General features: G+C 39.1%; 1 protein-coding gene across 3 annotated transcripts in view; it reads right to left on the reverse strand.

Moving 5' to 3' along the window:
• Positions 1-18,136, reverse strand: part of HERPUD2 (HERPUD family member 2) — a 29,667-nt gene extending 11,531 nt beyond the window's left edge. The window contains exons 1-4 of one of the 3 annotated variants that reach the window (XM_074340996.1): positions 17,790-18,136; positions 17,163-17,623; positions 4,432-4,509; positions 1,314-1,427 (exon numbers count right to left, since the gene is read on the reverse strand). In XM_074340996.1, the coding sequence (XP_074197097.1) occupies positions 1,314-1,427; positions 4,432-4,509; positions 17,163-17,309 (339 nt within the window). In that variant the 5' untranslated portion in view covers positions 17,310-17,623; positions 17,790-18,136. Of the gene's footprint in view, positions 1-1,313; positions 1,428-4,431; positions 4,510-17,162 lie in introns of all 3 variants that reach the window. The other 2 variants (XM_074340995.1, XM_019726317.2) reach the window with 2 other exon arrangements.
• Between the last annotated feature and the right edge of the window lie 79 nt (positions 18,137-18,215).

An 18,215-nucleotide genomic window follows, 5' to 3' on the forward strand; every position in this document is an offset into this window, starting at 1 on the left:
TTCCGACATTAGATAACTCTTTAATGACTAGATTTTAAGACATTTCAAATTCCACTGAAATTTCTCACCCATAAAAAAATTAAAGGACATTCCACTTAATTTTCCTTTGATACTTTTTAGATTTTCATTAATACACCATGAAAAAACTGAATATATTAATGACATGAAATCATGGCTGAGGAACCATTAGACAAGTCAGAGGATTGTTTCTCAACAAAAACTGGAACAGCATAACTGTGTCCAAAGACTAGATACAGAACTTGATGCCAATGCTTCATCCCTTCTAACGCAAGGTAGGAAATATATCAAGACTCTTGGGTTTACTGACAAAATATATTTCAGTTTAATATAAGCTAAATTCCCATGACTGGAACTAAAGAATACTTACCATTGAGGCCACACTAATTAAATATAGCAACTAGAGAATCTAGTTCTTAAATAAGTAGTTAATTAGTAAGTGCTAGAAGATCTTTTGACTAGTTATCCCCTCTGCAACTCATCCCCTCCATAAAGCTTTGGTTAGATTCTCAACAAGAAGGAAAGTATATTTAGCAGCATAAAAGTTCCCTGCCCAAGAAGATTAAAGCAAGCTCCCACTCATCCAATCCTTTCCTCTCAACTCCAAAGGTGTCATATAAAGCCTTTAAGGGAAACCAAAAATAATTTAACGTAAGAGGGTTTGGGGGCAGTGTCTTTAAAACTTGTAAAGTATATCGAAGTTGAAAAGTTCAACTATCAAGAAAAATTTCCAAAACAATTTTAGGTAGATGAAAAAATGAGGAGGGAGAAATGAACACCCAAGTCTGGAAGACCTGAGTAGGTTAAGTAATTTTTCCTCCTGAAGTTGGGATGTATGCCCAAATCCAGTCATTAAAAAAAAAAATCTTGACCAAAGCAATCTACTTCAAGAAGATTTAGTGTACTGAACATTTAAATAATTTAATCCACCTTGAATAAACACACTGTATTAAACACCTCAAATATTTCTGAAACTTTACTGACTTTACTGGCCCTAAGAGTTTATATTATACAACCATATCATAATTCTATTTTCTAAGTATTTCAGTAATTAAACCCCTGAAAGCTGGATCTATTACTGACCTGCCATACAGCAAACTAAACTCACGGGGAACAGGCTTCAGGGATGACACTAGATACTGGATCTCTAGAAACAAAGTTGAAATGCCTAACTCAGACTGTTCAAAACACAATCTCACAACCACAAGCTCCAACCGTTCTGTTTTTCACGTAGTTTTAGGAGGCCAAGAAGGCTCAGCAGAAAACTTCCATGTTCCTCCTCCCAAATAACTCACGGAATTGCTGCTGGATGCTAGTGCTGCACGACTTCCTCTCCCAGTGCTGGATTCTGGAGAACTCGGAGGAGTCCGAGAAGCACACACCAGGTGAACCATATGATACTCATCTTGCTGAAATAAAAAAAGAAGAGGACATTGAAAGGGCAGGACTGGAAGCTGTACAGTCAGAAAGTTAGCAGCTAAGCTGCAATACTTAACTCAAAACTTAAGTTCCTTTTTCTAGCACAGCCATTTTATTAGTAAGAAATTGTTGTCATTTGAAGGTAGATTTACCACTTAGAATTTGAGGCCTCTTTGACATATTCTCCTTGCTTGGAAAATAGTCCAAAGACTTAGTAAGTGCTACGTAAAAGATGATTATGTCGTTTACCGAGGAGACTTGAAGCAAACAGTGCTATAAAGTTATGTCAATGCCATCTATTATTTCAATATAAAAACACCTAGTGCCTTAACCTCAGAGCTGTAATAGTCACACTGAAGTGTGGACCTACAAACTTCAAGTAGTGAAAGTATTTCTATTATGTAAGACTTGGGAGCTACAACAAACTCAACTTCACCGTAATCTCATTTGCCTTCATTTTAGCAAGGTGATGTACAGTATTTTTTTTTAAAGTCAAAACTGGTTTTATCTACCACACTTATATTTATGTAATGCATATATTCGAACCATATTCTTTAAATATTCCATGTGTTTCCATAAACCTACAACTATGACTGAAGGAAAATATTCTAATAATCATTAGGATTGGCATTTTAGTTTAGTGATTTCATGAGTATATATACATATACATATGAAACAAGTAAATAAAATAGAGAGGGGAAAGAGAATAAATGACGGCAGAAAGGAACATAGAATAGCTCAGCAACTTAAAAATTAAAACAAAGAAAAAAAATTAAAAAACAGAGTGTGATAAAGAAAAGGGGGCAGGAAGAAAGATGCCCAGTTGTGAGGAAGAGAAACAAAACTATTAGACTCAGAATTTATGAAGTGCCTAAAACAAAGCTAGAATTGTGCTTAATTCTGAGGTCGCTCCCAGAAAGGGTAAGAGTCAGCCCCTCCCCTAAAGAGGCTGATGATATTGTGAAAAGATCAGACTAGCACATTGGAGCACAATTAGAGATACACATAAAACAGTCTTTTGCACAAAACTGAGAAGCACAAACTATAACTGCTTTAGGAGTTTAGACAATGAAGTTAATGGGAATGAGGATGCCAAGAGAAGGCATTCCCAGAGAGTACAGGAGCCGTGCCCAGCAAGGTGGGCAGCAGGCAGGCACACTTGGTTGACAACGTCCCCTTAGCTTGAGAACACAGAACACTAAGCAGTATCAGGTGTTTACCTTCACAAACCTAGTTTCAAAGGTCATATTCATTACAATGAACGCACAGTATTCATTCACCTTTGGCGAATGTTTCTGTAAAACATTCATAACTAAACAGATAAAGCTAATAACACACATAGTTGAAAACAGAAAGGGTACACTGACTTGAACAAAAACAGTTCAAAGATCTATTCAAAATGTAAACATATGATTCAAAATGTCTCAGTAAGGGGCACAGGAGTCCTTTGATTGAAACATTTTTAGTTTAAGTCTTCTGGTCTGAACCCATTTCTGGCAACAAAAACCTTTTGGAAAGTATGCATGTGCTATCCTTGTGTTAAAATAATACAATAAATATTTCAAAGAGCATAGAGCAGAGGGTTTTTAAGCATAAAAGGGGGGAAATGAACAGGTGGAGCAGAGAGGGCATTTAGGGCAGTGAAACTACTCTGTATGATACTATAAAGGGGGTACACGCCATTACATTTGTCCAAACCCACAGCGTGTACAAGCGTGAGTCCTAGTGTCCCCTGCGCTTGGGGGATGACGTGTAGGGTCAGCAGCTGGAATCCACACACCACTCTCACATGGAATGTTGTCACTGGGGGAGGCTGTGTGTGTGGAAGCAGGAGGCATATGTGAAATCTCTACCTTCCACTCAATTTTGCTGTGAGCCTAAAATGTCCTAAAAAATAAAGTCTATTAAAAAAGAAAGGTGGGGGGTGGAATCCGCTGCAAATTCCACTATGTCTGAGAGAGAGAGGTTGTTAAACCACTTTGGCAACCTGAAACTACACAATGAAAACAACAAGTCTGGGGGGTGAACACACAATGTGCTATACAGATGATGTACTACAGAACTGCACACCCGAAACCCATGTAACTTTACTAACCATTGTCACCCCAATAAACTTGAATTAAAAATAAATACATAAAATAAAATAAAATGAAAATAACAGCAAGAAGTCACCAGCAAAGCTACAATGTCAACTACACAGAAGGGATACACCAGTGTAAGTTTTTTTTTAAGGTTTCCGACAGGTGATCGTAAACATATAGGAAAGGGTACAGATCTAAATCAGAGCAGGGACATCAAGAACAACATGAAGAGTTAAGTCAAAGATCTAACGCAAAATATAAAAGCCATAGATTCAATTCTGCTACGTTCATAAACAAAAGCAGCATCTCAAATGCAGAAAAGTTCTAAAAGTATAAATTCCACAAATGAACATGAGCTAAAAGCTGCCATTAAAATAACCAGCATACATGCTAGTTATTGTCAAAAAACTATAATGGAAGATATTTTAGCTCTAAGCACCAGCGTTCCAAGTTTGCTAACTGATGGACCACTTTGGCTTCCTTCTATAGTATTTTTTTCCTGAAATGAAGCTCCTACCCCAAGCAACTTGCATTAAAATGTCATGCAGTTTGGTCAGAAGGGGATAGAAGAGAGGAGACTGTTACCCACGGAAATCCTTCACCACTCCCTGGACACTCTCTACCCCTGCACTTCTGACAAGTCAGAGTGTTTTCTTACACTAGATGGCACATACCTGAACACAAATATATAATCCTATTTCAGATTTAGCCACACACAACTGCTACCTGCACTATCGGAGTCTGTCATGATGTTCTTTACTTTCCAGGTCATGTTCACCTGTGATGCCACCCAACGGGGTTGAGTTTAAGTACCTAAAACCTGCACTGGTTGGATAGCGGTAACATTTCGGAATGCATCTGCTCCCGTCCCCTGAGTGTGTCTGGTATCACGTAGTGGGAGAGGTCTGCTTACTTTTCTGAGAACGTCTTTCAGCTGCAGATGATCGGGGAGCAGTCTGCCCGAATACACCAGCCTCTGATCCTTCGTCAACTAAGAAATGGGACAAAGAAAAGAATTCAACTTTTTCTAATTATACAAAATGAAGGCGGGGAATAACATGCCTAAATGAGTAAAGTAAACTCCCTTTAGGCACAAATAAGCAGAAAACTGACACAATTTAAGAATTTTGTTTTCCCAAATTCCATTTAACATATTAAGAGCTCAGTAAATGGTAGAATATTTATTATAGCTATAATAAAATACAGGTAATTACCAATTAAAAAAAAAAACAGAACAAAGGTAAATTGGAGTTTTGTCTTTTTAGTCACAATGCTGTGTGACTATCATTAAAACCATCAGACTATAAATGAGAAGGCAGCTGACCATCTATCAGAAGTCAACAATGGGATAAAATTTTAAACTCACCAGAGTTATTTGGCATTGTTTTATCAGTATTTTTAATCTAAAAGTATATGTAAGATTTATTTTCTTCTTTACTAACATCATGCAGAACAATTTATTGGTTTGAATTCAAGAGCCATTTGGATTTAATTACAGCTTTAGGTAACTATTCTAGTTTTTATTATTCCTGTCACTCTGACGAATACATTTGAACATTTTTCAAAAAACATGAGATGGGACTAAATAAAAATCAATTCAAGTGCATGGAGATGCAGTCGCCATTGCTATATGCAGCGCAAAATAGGAAATACGTTCTAATTATCTCTGCTCTATTTCGCACTTGTGACGAATCTGCTAAGTGCGCCCATTGCCAGCATTATTTAAAATTAAAGCATTTATGTACAGTCCCCATAAGATCTCCTACTTCATAACTGAGAAACAGGCAAATGTTCCTTGAATTCTATTAAAATAATTAAATAGTAGCTATATCAACAACTGTTAAATATGCCAAGTCCAAGCAAAACCGTAACAATTTTTAAATAGACTATATATTCAACATGACTACTTAAAAAGGGTCTTGTATTAAAAATGATAATAGAAAACATCATACTCAGTAAGCTCTGTAGTTGAGGGGTCCTTAGGTACCAAAGATCAAGGGGTTTGGTTTAGTATCTCTATAAGCTGGTGGAATTTTATGTTTTTCAATGTACTGCCATTCATTTTAAGTCCTCAAATTGTACCATTTTTGGTCAGTAGGTGTCCCTTGAGGTTGGCTCCTGTGTCATTCTGACAGAACCTCTGTAGTCTCAGAGGCTGTCAGGCGCAAAATGCCCAGGTGCACCTGCCAACGCATTTCCTGCCCCACACCTGACCTCAGCCACTGCTCCAGGAGCCTTGGTTCCTTTTAACGGGAAATCGTATCTAAAGACCAAAATCTGGGATCTAAGTGCTACACTCTTACTTGTCATTATTTCTAAGATTCTTCATTAACGACAGCTAAAAAAATATGTATTTTTTGGAAAGAAAAACTTAAATCCTGAGGTCATACTGATATTTCCGATTTAAATTAATAGAGCCGTACATGGTTTTTACTTATTTTAGTTGTATCTTCTCTCATCCTGGAAGTCTTGCTTGCTGATGACATTAACAAACATGTGCCATCAGCAAACTTAGTTATATGCTTTATCCTACTACATATAATCTCAAAATAAAAATAACAATATTAGGTGAGGTTTAAGATTTCTAATGGGTTTCTTCTGTCTTTACAGATATCCCTCTAGAAATGTATAGTTAAAATATTGTGTTTTAAAATTCCTTGGGATAATTTCTCTTGTATTATGTCACCATCCTAACATTAAATTATTAATGTGTTACCATTTAGGGATTACTTTTTTCTATTTAATTTTTTAAATTATATGGAAATAGAGTAAAGATTATAGTACAAGTACATTCAAAGAGGTTTAGATTCTGTCCCTGTTCCCTCCCTCTGTAAGTTTGCATTACCCTTCCCTCATTTCTTTCTATCAACATAACAAATCTGAATATAAACACACAAAGGTAGGTCACTATACTTCCTCTTCTGTACCTTGTTCTCTCCTCATACCCTGGAGATTACACCTTAGCAGTGTTGTCTTCTGCCTTCTGTTTAACAAGTGCATAATGCTCCAATATATAGAAATACTACAGCTTATTAACGGGTATTTGAGTATCTCCAGGCTTTTATTATTATTCATAGTGTCCTTCTTTCATACTATTCTATTCGATTTATTTCTGAATTCTCCCAGAACATCGTGCAACATGGAGACGCCTGGTGAGCTTGATAAAAGCAATCTTGGTGGAGCAACAGGGTAAACACTTAGTTGGAATGGATATCAGAGAGAAGGAGGAGTACAGTTGGAGACAGTGAATACATACAACTGATGAGGAGTTTTGCACTAAGGACAAGGAAAGAAATACAGCACTGGCTAGAAGGGAAGTGGAATTATAAGCGCATCTTGTTTGTTTGTTTGTTTTACTGTTTTGTTTTCTCTTATTAAGAGTAGAGACATAACATGTTTGCCAACAGGATTAATCCAACAGAAAGGAAAAAACTGATGATGCAGGAGAGAAAAACAGAGAATTTCAAGAGCAATGTCCTGAGCAGCTAACAAGGGGTGGACGCCTGCGTGGAGGGGTTGGACCAACAGACGACAGGTGAAGGCAGACAGGTGAAGAATGTGAAGAAACTCGTACAAGATCCCAGAACCACCACTCTGTGCCTCAGTTCTCTCATCTGTAAAATGAGCGTAATAATAGTATCTATTTCACAAAAATAAAAACGCACATAACAATGAAAATGCACATAAACCTCTTAGAGCACAATACGTAGTAAACATTCCATGAGCCTTTGATGCTAATTTCTAATACCTGCTACTCTGACATCATGCAATTCCATGAGGAGCTAACGAGGGATCACGTGAAAGTCGTAGGGCTGACAGCAGACTATGTACGTTCATTATGCATAAGAACATGATTAGGACATTGCTAAAGAGGTTTCATTAAAGCGGTGATGGCTATCACTTTTAATGACTAAAAAAGAAAACCCTAATCCACATTGGAACGACTTTCAAGTCTCAGTTTAAAATGACATTTATAAATAACAAAAGGAATGCTTTTAATTAATTTTATCTTCTCTACACAGAGAGAAAAACATTCTGATGTCGGTAAAAAGAAGTCCGTTTGCCTCTGAGAGCTAACCATCAGCAAATCCTACGGACTCTGTTTCCAAAGTCCCTCCCAGAGGGTCCATTCCTTTCCATCCTCACTGTCATTACCCTAATCTAAACCATCACCTCTTGCCTGAGCTCCTGCAATAATTTCTGAGCTGGTCTTCACGCCTCCATTTCCATTCTGTAGTCTGCAGCCAGAGTGCTCGTTTGAAAAAGTAAACCAATCCTGTTACCCTCTGATGGATTCCCATCACACCGGATTTAATTCTAATTCCTTACCATAGCCAGACGGTCCCAATAGATCTGGGTTCTGTCTCTCTGCAACCTCCTCTGATGGTCTTCTTTCCTCCTCACTCACTACCCAAACGGGCATCCACCTAGGTCTCCAAATATGCCAGGCTCTCTCCCAACTCAGACACCCTCCCTGCGATATTCTCTCCCAGCGCTTGCAAGGCTAGCTCTTAATCATCTTTTAGGTCTTAGCTTTAAAATGTGCTCCTCAGAGAGCTCTTCCCTGATTTACAAACATAGAGTATTCCCTTTCACATATCCTGTTTGTCTCGTTCATCACACAAACCACGGTCTGTAATTACGTTCACATGCTTATTTCCCGAAGCGGAACACGAGTGCCAAGAACAAAGGGTCTATGTCTGTCTAGTTCATCACTTTGTTCCCAGAGCCTAACACTGTGCCTGACAGAGTAGATGGTAAATGCCAATTTGTTAAATGAAGTGTTATGAGTCCAAAAATGTTTACAAAGATTTGGAACACACAGCCCATCTTAAGTTCTTTACATCAGTTATTTTACATGTAATCATTAAGCATGAAAATAAAATATTTACTTTATGAATCACAATACTAACTTAAAACCCTTGCTGGTGCTAAATTCATCTGGTTCATTTCTACAAATGGTACTGGTGTTAGCAGATTACTATGAAGGAGAAATCATCAGTATCTTAGTGGTAACTTTTCTCTAAATTAGTAGTCAACTTCAAATAAACTTTTATCTTTCCACAGCAAGGGAAGATCAATTTCAAAAAAGCAGAATACAATAATATAACAAAATTACATGGTGCCCCCGCCCCCAAAAATACGTGAAGCAAAAACAAGTCTGACAAAGATGTGGAGAAATTGGAACCCTCAAACACTGCTGGTGGGAATGTAAAATGGAACAGTCTTTGCGGAAAAGTTTGACAGCTCCTCGGACAGTTACACACAGAGTTACCATATAACTCAGTATATACCCAGTTCCATTCCTAGGTATACACCAAAGAGAACTGAAAACTTACGTCCACACAAAACTTGTACAAGAATGTTTATAGCAGCATTATTCATAATGCCAAAAAGTGGAAACAACCTAAATGTCTCTTTACTGATAAATGGATAAACACAATGTGATAAATGCATGTCATGGAATATTATTCAGCCATGAAAAGTGATGAAGTACTGATACATACCGTGTTTCCCCAAAAATAACACCGGGTCTTATACTGTATTTCCCTGAAAATAAGACCAGGTCTTATATTAATTTTTGCTCCAAAAGACACATTAGGACTTATTTTCAGGGGATGTCTAATTTGTTTCACGTACAACAATCTACATTTATTCAAATACAGTCATGTCATCGTCTTCTGGAACATTGTCATAACATACTAAATGTGTCCGTCTGGCTGACAATCTTAACTGGGGCCTATTTTCAGGGTAGGTCTTATTTTCGGGGAAACACGCGTAGTACTACCATATGGATGAACCTGGTAAACTTTATACTAAGTGAAAGGAGCCAGACACAAAGGCCATCTATACCATGATTTCATTTACATGAAATTTCCAGAATAGGCAAATCCATCGAGACAGAAAGTAGATGTGTGGTGACCAACGACTGGGGGCACAGAATGGGTGTGACTGCTAGTTGGTATGGGGTTTCTTTTTGGGGTGGTAAAAATCTTCTAGAATTAGACAGGGGTAATGATTGCACAACTCTGTGAACTACTAAAAACCACTGAGTTATACACGTTAAAGGCTTTATTTTATAATATGTGAATTATATCTCAATAAAAAATATTGTTGCTTTAAACTGAATATTCAAATGCCTTCAGATAAGCAGAGTTTTAGAAGGAAAACAAATTCTTTAATTTTACTGTGAGTGGAAACAGAGAAAAAGAAATTTTCATGTGACTAAACCAGGTAAGAAGAATGAAAATGTTTCTATGTTACTAAAAAATTTGCCTGTTCAGTTTAAATATGAATAAATTTAATTTAAATATCTGGAAAACCAGTAACTAGATATGATAACAAACAACACTATAATCAACTGAATTTTCAACTAGTTATTTTGGATTGTAAGTATTAGGAAAAGAATATGTATTGAGATATCAATTCAAATTAAATTTAACTTGTGAAAGTGGCACAATTTTATTTATGCAGATGTATTCACACCAGCATCTTTTACCCTGATTGAAAATTCATTTCTGTATTGGTTAGGGTAAGTAATGATAGCTGCTATAACAAACTCCAAGATCTCAGCAGCTTAACACAATTAAAGCTCATTTTTCTCTCTCAATAATAAAAAAAAAAACTACATAGCACCCTTTAAATGTAAGAATTCAGAAGACTCAGGATTGGTAATCTGAAATAAAGTACTAATTAAATTGTCAATTAAAAGTTTTTACTGTTAAGATACTGGCTACACAGATCAACATACAAATAAATATACGTGACCATGTCTATCACCACCGCCGTCATTCTTCCTGTTGCTCACACCCTCCACCCAGTGGTCAGCAAATCCTATGAGGTCAACTACTTTCTAGCCTCCACTGCTCCATCCTAGATGCAGCCGGATGATCTATGGTAGAGGAGAGCCAGCTGAATCACCAACTTGGAAACATCCCGACGGTGCTCTGAGTAGCCCAGAGACAGTACTACTCGTACACCTACCTCTCCAAGTAAACAGCTGCTTAACCAGCTGATCCCCAAAACTCTGCCACCCACTGAACAGACCCTGCTAAAAACCAAGGCAAGGAAAGCTCACCCGCTAGTATAATATGCAAATAAAAATCCTGAACTGGGGAAAGATGTTTTTCTTTCAGAAAGGTTTACATCTATTATTATCTATAGTGTCCGACTTTTCAACGTTTAATCAGATATCAAAAACAGGTAAAAGACTATGCATTCCTAATGCTTTTTAAATAGTCAGAGGTGTCTGATAGTTGAGTTTTACAAAGCCAACAATACTTTCTATTTCCAGAAGTCACCTAGAGGTATCAAAAGATTCAATTTTTTTTATGTGAAGGACTGAATGGGTCTCTCACAATCATGTATGGCTTAAAAACTCATGTTCTTAGTCTATCCAACTTCAACATAATCAAACAGCTCAGCAAAAGCAATCTTCAACCTACATGTGAGTTCTAAGACTGACAATCCACCCAAGTCCTTGGAAAGTAGTAACTATTAACATTTCAGTACTTACATACAGTTATCACAAGTGTCAAAGAGCTTTAAAGAGTTGGTTCCCAAGAGGTGCTCAAAATATATTAATAGTTTCTGTGGGAAATGAATTCTGTGAATTTGTACTGGGACGTATCTCACACTACCACTAAATTCACCCAATCTAAAGCCCCAGGAAATTCAGAAACACTGTAATTCCATTTACAGTGTTGTTTACCCAAACTGCCTCTACCCCTTATCTCTGCAATGACAGTCAGCAAAATCAGCATGCAGAGCTTAAAGAAGAATTTCCTCTAGAACTTCAAAAGGACAGTCACTGCTTAGCTGTTTCTACTCACAGGCCATTCACAAATCAGATGTGCACAGGACAGAGAAAGCCAAAATACATGACTGCTATGGTTCATAGACAAGCAGGAATGTGAAAAGATAGCGCAGGGCAATGTGCTTTCAGGTCTAGTTCCCATTTCTTCCCTACAACTTAACAAAATAAGCAGAAATAACCACACACTAAGTTGATATGCATTAGAACAGTATTACAGCTATGTTATCCATTCATCTGTTGCTTAAGATGACACACTATCTAAACACATATACCTTTTTCCATCCATCTTTTAATCAGCAAGTATACAAATGAGATGGCCAAGTCCCAAAGGGCCTTTCTTCTTACGACATAGAGACAGGTTAGTTAGCATGTTACTAGGTAGACAGGGAGGTCCCTGGTGAAATAAACAAAAAAAAAAGCAGCCATATCCTGAAACTCCAGGTCCTGGGATGCCTCCTTCACTCCAGGACAGAGATATGAGAATACACCTTGAGGTTAATAAATTATCTCAAATCCCTTTTGGCCGGACAAAGGAGCAGATCTGATAGATAGGAATGCGTTACTTCGTTAATCCCTTCAGGATGGGCAAACAGGGCAAACCTAATGAATTCCATTAGAAGGCTCCAGCCCCCTTCCCCAAGCAGGCAAGGGAAGGTATAAAAGAACGTTTTTTCTCAGTCACTGGGCACCCCCATTCGGGATCCCCTCCTGCTCAGGAGTTCTGACCCTTTACTTTCAATCAACTATCCTCTTTTTAAAACTCTTTTTGCCTCTCCTGGGTCTGTGTTTCCATTCTTTGGTCTGATGAGACACGATCCCAGCACTCACTCAAAGTCCCCTACATCATTTGGGGACTCACAGAGACATAGTCCTACGTCACCATGATATTGAATGTGAATCGTAATGGGTAACAGCTGAGGCTTGCAAGTCTGACAAACCTGGGTTTAAATTCCAATTCTACTACAGAGTTCTATGAACTTGGGCAAAAAAAAGAGCTGATAATAAAACTTAACATCATAAGGTGTCTATCAGGAATAAATGTGATGAAACATATAATGTACTTACTAGAATGCCTAGTACACATGGCAACCACTTAGTAAATAGCAATTTAAAAATCAAGTCAATGTAAATCATTAAATATTAGTTATATAAATATAATAGCTAAACAACAGCATTTGAGACCATCAAATCAGTATTATGCAAAGGAGAGAAACTTAAAGTTCCAGAAAAAGCCTATCTTTAAAAAGCATTGATGCCAAAAATAAAACTAATAAAAATAAGTAAATAAATAATTAATTCAATAAATAGCATCGATCCATGATTAAACAAAACATTACCTTCGAAGTGGTTATTTTCAAAAAAAAATTAGGAAAAGGCTACAAAGGAGTTAAATAAAACAAATTTTAGTCAGCATTCATTAATTTTTCATCAACCTTCACACGCAATTTAATAATATCCTTAATAAAACTCAATTTAATATCCTTTGTTCAAAAAGTTTCAAAAATTTGAACTATACTGCAATGTGACATGAATCCCTCTAATATGTATGTACTAAAATTTTATAAGTCAATAGTCATAATAAACTTTTTTATGTGTATGGATTATAGCCCATTTAAATCAACAGCTCTGAGGTGGTTCAGCAAGGTTTTGCTAAAAGACCTGCCTAAATAAGGTAATAGAATTACAATGACACAGACATAGCCTCAATATGTTACACAAGCTACTTCCACTGATAATGAAAGTAAGACATCCATCTGAACTGTAGGCAATTTGGTTACAGAATGTTATGTTTTCAGAATAGAACTTCCACAAGTGGTTCTGTTCCTGTTTCTTTAATTCTCATGGAATCTCAGAGCAAAGGAACAACTTGAAGAAGCAGCACAAACTCCCTGGCTGAGCAGGAAAGCCAGAAGACCTAAGCAATGAAACTGAATTGACTGCTTTAGCTTAACAGTAGGAAGCACCAAGACAGAGGCAATCTACCCAGCACTGAGACACTTTCAACAGGCATTTGACCTCAACAACTGGACAAATGGGAGCCAAGGCATACAAGCCACAGAAAGATTTGCACTCAAAACTGAATTCAGAGTGAGTCAGGTCCATCTTAGTTACTGCTTGTGTACGAGAACAGTAAGAAAAGAGCTAATGAGAAAAGTGCCTGATTGAATTCAGAGATTCTTATTCTTAAGTTTTCTCTCGGATCGTCCATAATGTTACCGGATAACATTAAGTTCAACCATTTTGATATTTACATCTCCAGTAAATAAGTCTACACTAAAAGTGTCAAGTAAAAGTGGCCTTCACAGGCAGTAGCGTCACCCACTGGTAACAATTACCGCAATTTCAGAATTACTATTTCACACCACAGGCTAACTTCAGGATCTGAGTATCTAAAGCCAGGAAGTTATGACAAATGTCACATTAGATCACATTAGAATAAGATTTACAATCATCTATATACACTATCAACATGAACTGGTGCACTTTCCAGTTCCTAAACCACATCCTAAAACAATAATCAATACCATTCAAAGTTAAACAAAACTACAAAAGAGATCAATTCCACATCTGAGGTTTTTAATTGATGACTTGTAAACTTCTGCATAAATATGGCAACGGTCTTACTTCCTAACTTGAAAGCACCTGCCCCTTTGTAGCCCACTATGGATCTATAATCTTTTTACATTGCACTATATTCCTAAATCGCTATATTATAAAGCATTTAGAATCATCAATGCAACATTAGCCCTGAGAGAATAGTCAAAAAAAACAACAAACACCTCTTATCTTGTATGCTTAAAACTGTTACCAACTCTAGGAAAAATGTCCCCGCGAACCTTTTCTTAGCCCCGGATTCCAGGGTTGCCTGTGCCTTCCAGGTAGCACTTCCCTGTAGCTCCTACAGCACTCAGTACATCCCTCTTGTATAACACTAGTCTCATAATAGTACAGTGATTTCCTTACATGTTTGTATCCCCCAAGGAGACCTGAGCTTCATAAGAGCAAAGGACTCTTACCATCACCTTCAGGCTTAGCATACAGACATCCAAATGCCTACTTAAATAAATAAATGAAGCCCAAGGAAGTGTGCTTGGGGAGTGAGTGTATTTCTTGTGGATTTATTGAGGGAGGGGAAGTTGAATTTAAAATATCCACGTGGAGATTATCTGTGATTAAGTCAGTATCTGACCATAAAGTTAGTCTTAAGATTTTACACACTGTTGCAAAATTCCATTAATAGCATGTAGACACATGACATCCTTGTAGAGATGCTAAAAGGACAACTTCCAACTTCCATCCTTCTCCCTCCAGCAGCTCCCATCTATTTTCCTAGAAGCCACTGCCCACAGGAACCAAGTCCCTCCACCTACCCCTGACCCGTCAGATACAGTTAAGAGCAGTGTTGACCACCGCCCCCAACTTTGATGGGGACAAGTGTTTCTACAAGGCAATGGAACCTCACTCTGCTTCCAAGTCCACCCACCTTCACCAGGCAGATGGGCAAGGAAATCAAGCATAAAAAATGATTTCTTAAACACCAAAGCAGTACTTTAGACCCTTAAACACAGAATCATTGCTAAACAGTCACTGTAGGTGGTCATAAAAACCTAACCTTCCTTTATAGTGCGTTATATTTGTAATGCCATATTGTTTAACTTGCAAAACATTCTCTGTTCTAAATAACAACCTTACAAAGAAAACTTTTAGGACTCCAATTCCTATATTGTGGACTACCTATGGCTTTGGGATATCATTAAACAATCTGTTCAACAACTGTGATACTTCAAATCAATTCTCATGTGATAAATAAGTTAGAATATAAGCCTGTCCAATCTAATAACCCTACAAAGTTTTCAGTGGAGTTCTAAGAAAATAAACACGTGCCTCGCCCCCAGGTCCACCCACTCTCATGAACATAGAAATGAACTACAGATATTATAATTCACTTGGAGAAGACTTGCTGGAGGAGAAAAAAAGTCAGGTTTGCCACAAGGTTAGGTAATTAATGGGCTGTATATTATTTGCACAGCGTCCAAAAGCATCACCAGTGTGTACAAGCAGCAGGCAGGTGAGGAGGGCGGGGTTTAAAGAAGTTTGCAACTGGTGTCTCCAGCAGTTGGCTGATCCCTAGGGGGCACTGACAGGCCTCCACTGGAGATGAGAACTATTACACTAGGGGTGCAAGTTAGGCAAAGCCGTTTCACACTCCTCTTAGTTTTTTAAAAAAGAGAGTAACTCTTGGTCTATCATAGTGCAAACCAAGTCCCTTTGGTTTAGTGCTATAATATAAAGTCCCTCACATAAGTACCTGCTTGAGCATAAATACAGACTAGGTGATGAACAGTACTACGGAAGGTTATCACTTTAAATTCGGACTGTCCTGAAAAGCTTTTCTCCTCTTGGAAAATGTGCAAAACGAATCACATGCAATAAGAAATCCTTTGTAAAGCAGAAATTTTTAAAACAAATTGTTATCCCCTGTGTAAATTTTAATTTTCAAACAATAGACTTGAATAAATTAGAGTTCCCGTTAATTTGTTTCAAGTACCTAAATACCTCAGGGTTTTTATTTCCCCTACTAAAAATATTTGCATCATAAGGTACTAACAAACACAGTTAATGCCACGTAAGAACTGTTTTTCTAAAACACCTGTTTTTGCAATAACTGCCATGTTTCTGCAATTATTCTAGAAGTCTAAACTAACTAAACTTAATACTGGAATACTGAAACAGTCCTACTTCATCGATATCTTAATATAGATCGAATGCCTTTCTTACTATCTGCATAAAACAGGTGTTAAGTAAAGCCTACAAAGCACAGCTGACTTCCAATACATTCTTGTTGCCAACTTACATTTGCCTGATGCCAAAAATATTTCCCACCCTAAAATCCAAGCCTCTTCATTAATTAAACAACAGGTTTAGTTATCACTGGACACTGCTTACTCAGGAATCAAAATGTTATACAATGGAGACTGTGGAAGCCTCACTTTCATATATTCCACATGACATTACACTTCTGTAAATTATTCTAAGACTTAATTATCAACTATGTCCTTTCAAATCTAACTTTGGGAACAGATGGAGCTCGACTGTCTGTATTTTATTTATTATCTTTGCAAATGCAGATATGATTCGGGATGGAAAACACTGCCACATTAATTTACAAATGGCTACATGAAAGGAATAAAAAGATGCACCAAACGGTAGGGAGTGAAAGGACTGTTCTCTCCTAAATTAGTGAAATTTCTGTGTCCTCTACAGGAGAAAAATGAGGAAGAAGCAGAAGAAAGTGAGTCTAAAACTTATAACTCTTTGCTTCTTAAAACACATATACTAGTCTTGAAAGTGTAATTTTTATGGGATCACATACTCATTTCCAAGAATAAAAAATTGCTCTCCAACAGTGAGCAAATTTCTGGGCCAGGTATTGAAAATAAAAAGGAATTCTAGTACAAGAAGCAATAAAAGCTTTAATATGAATTGATGTGTTTCACCTTTTTTTTTAAAGGATGCATCTGTCATCCCCTATTAGGTTGATGACTTTAAGTCCAAGGAAAATGGTCTTTTTTTAATGCCTGCCAATTCTTACGTCCCTTGATATTTCTCTATAAACTTAGTAATTAACTGAACCTCATCAGGAAGATATTAATGATGGTTGGGACACTCAAGAGACACACATATAATCTGACAACTCAAAATACTTCGCAGTCTGCCAAAAGAGACCTATCTGATTCAAGAGGGGAGGGTATGAGCAAGGAGAAGTTGAATACAAGGTACGAAAAGCTGCGGGTCGGAGCAGGTGCGCCCAGGTTTTAGACACTTACTGGTTTGCTAGGGTACACGTTAGACAGATGCGTTTTTAGTTTCCCCACGGTCCAGTTCAAGAAGCAGCTAATAGTCTGGTCACTGTATTTCTGATTCGGTGCTTTAATGATGAGTGTCACAGGAATCTCCATCCCACTTTGGTCCATGGTGCCCCCAAAGTCGAAAAGAGTGAAGAAGCGCAGCACTTTAGCCCAAAGGAGCCGAGATGGTTACTCCAGGCGCTTTTGGGGCGGGGACGGAAACGAGTGAGTTCTTAATATTCCGTATCCAAGTCAGTCACAAGAGCATCGGACGATACAAAGGCCATTGCCGGTACCAAGGATGAGGGACAGGAGCAGCGGCGGCGGCGGCGGCGTCTGGGGTCCCGGCCGTGAGTGCAGCCTTCCCCGCCAGGTCCGCTCCGCGGGGCTCCACCGGTCTCGGGACTGCGGAGGGAGGCCCAGGGGACAGAAAGAAATCGCTGAGAAGGACGGAAGAGAGGGGTGAGGGCGCGACGGCCCGAGTCAGCGCCCCGCCCCCGCCGCGACCCCCAAGCTGAAACGCAACAAGGCCCCTACGCTACGGCCCCGCCGCACGGGCTGGGAAGGGGTCGGGCCTCTCGGGGCGGCCGGCCGGGGCACAGCTACCTGAGAGGAGGCCGCGGGGCCCGCCACCTTCTGCTCCCGGGTAGGGCCGCTGGCCGCACAGTCCGGCCGGCGTCCTCCGCCGCGGCCGCTCCCTTCCTGCTGTTCGGCAGCGGCCACGGCCCGCCCCGGGTCTCGCGAGGCGGCGCGGTGGCCGCGGGGAAAGTTGGCCGAAGGGCGCGACCTGCTGTCAGCCCGAGCCCTCGGGCAGGGCAGGGCAGCGCGGCGCGCGGCCCGGTACGGCCCTGGCGGCTGCAGGTGGCAGGAGGGCGGGGACAGGAGCCGAGACGCCGGCCGCCGGCGCGCCGGTCTTGTTGTTGTAAGGTCTGGGGCCCCTCAAAGCGGAAGGCGGGCCGGAAGTGCGTCACGCGCGGCCCGACCTGACGCGTGGCCCTCCGGGCCCGAGTTCCTGGTAACCCCCGGGCCTCT

Source organism: Rhinolophus sinicus, linkage group LG09 (assembly GCF_036562045.2).
Source record: "Rhinolophus sinicus isolate RSC01 linkage group LG09, ASM3656204v1, whole genome shotgun sequence".
Taxonomy (NCBI): domain Eukaryota; kingdom Metazoa; phylum Chordata; class Mammalia; order Chiroptera; family Rhinolophidae; genus Rhinolophus; species Rhinolophus sinicus.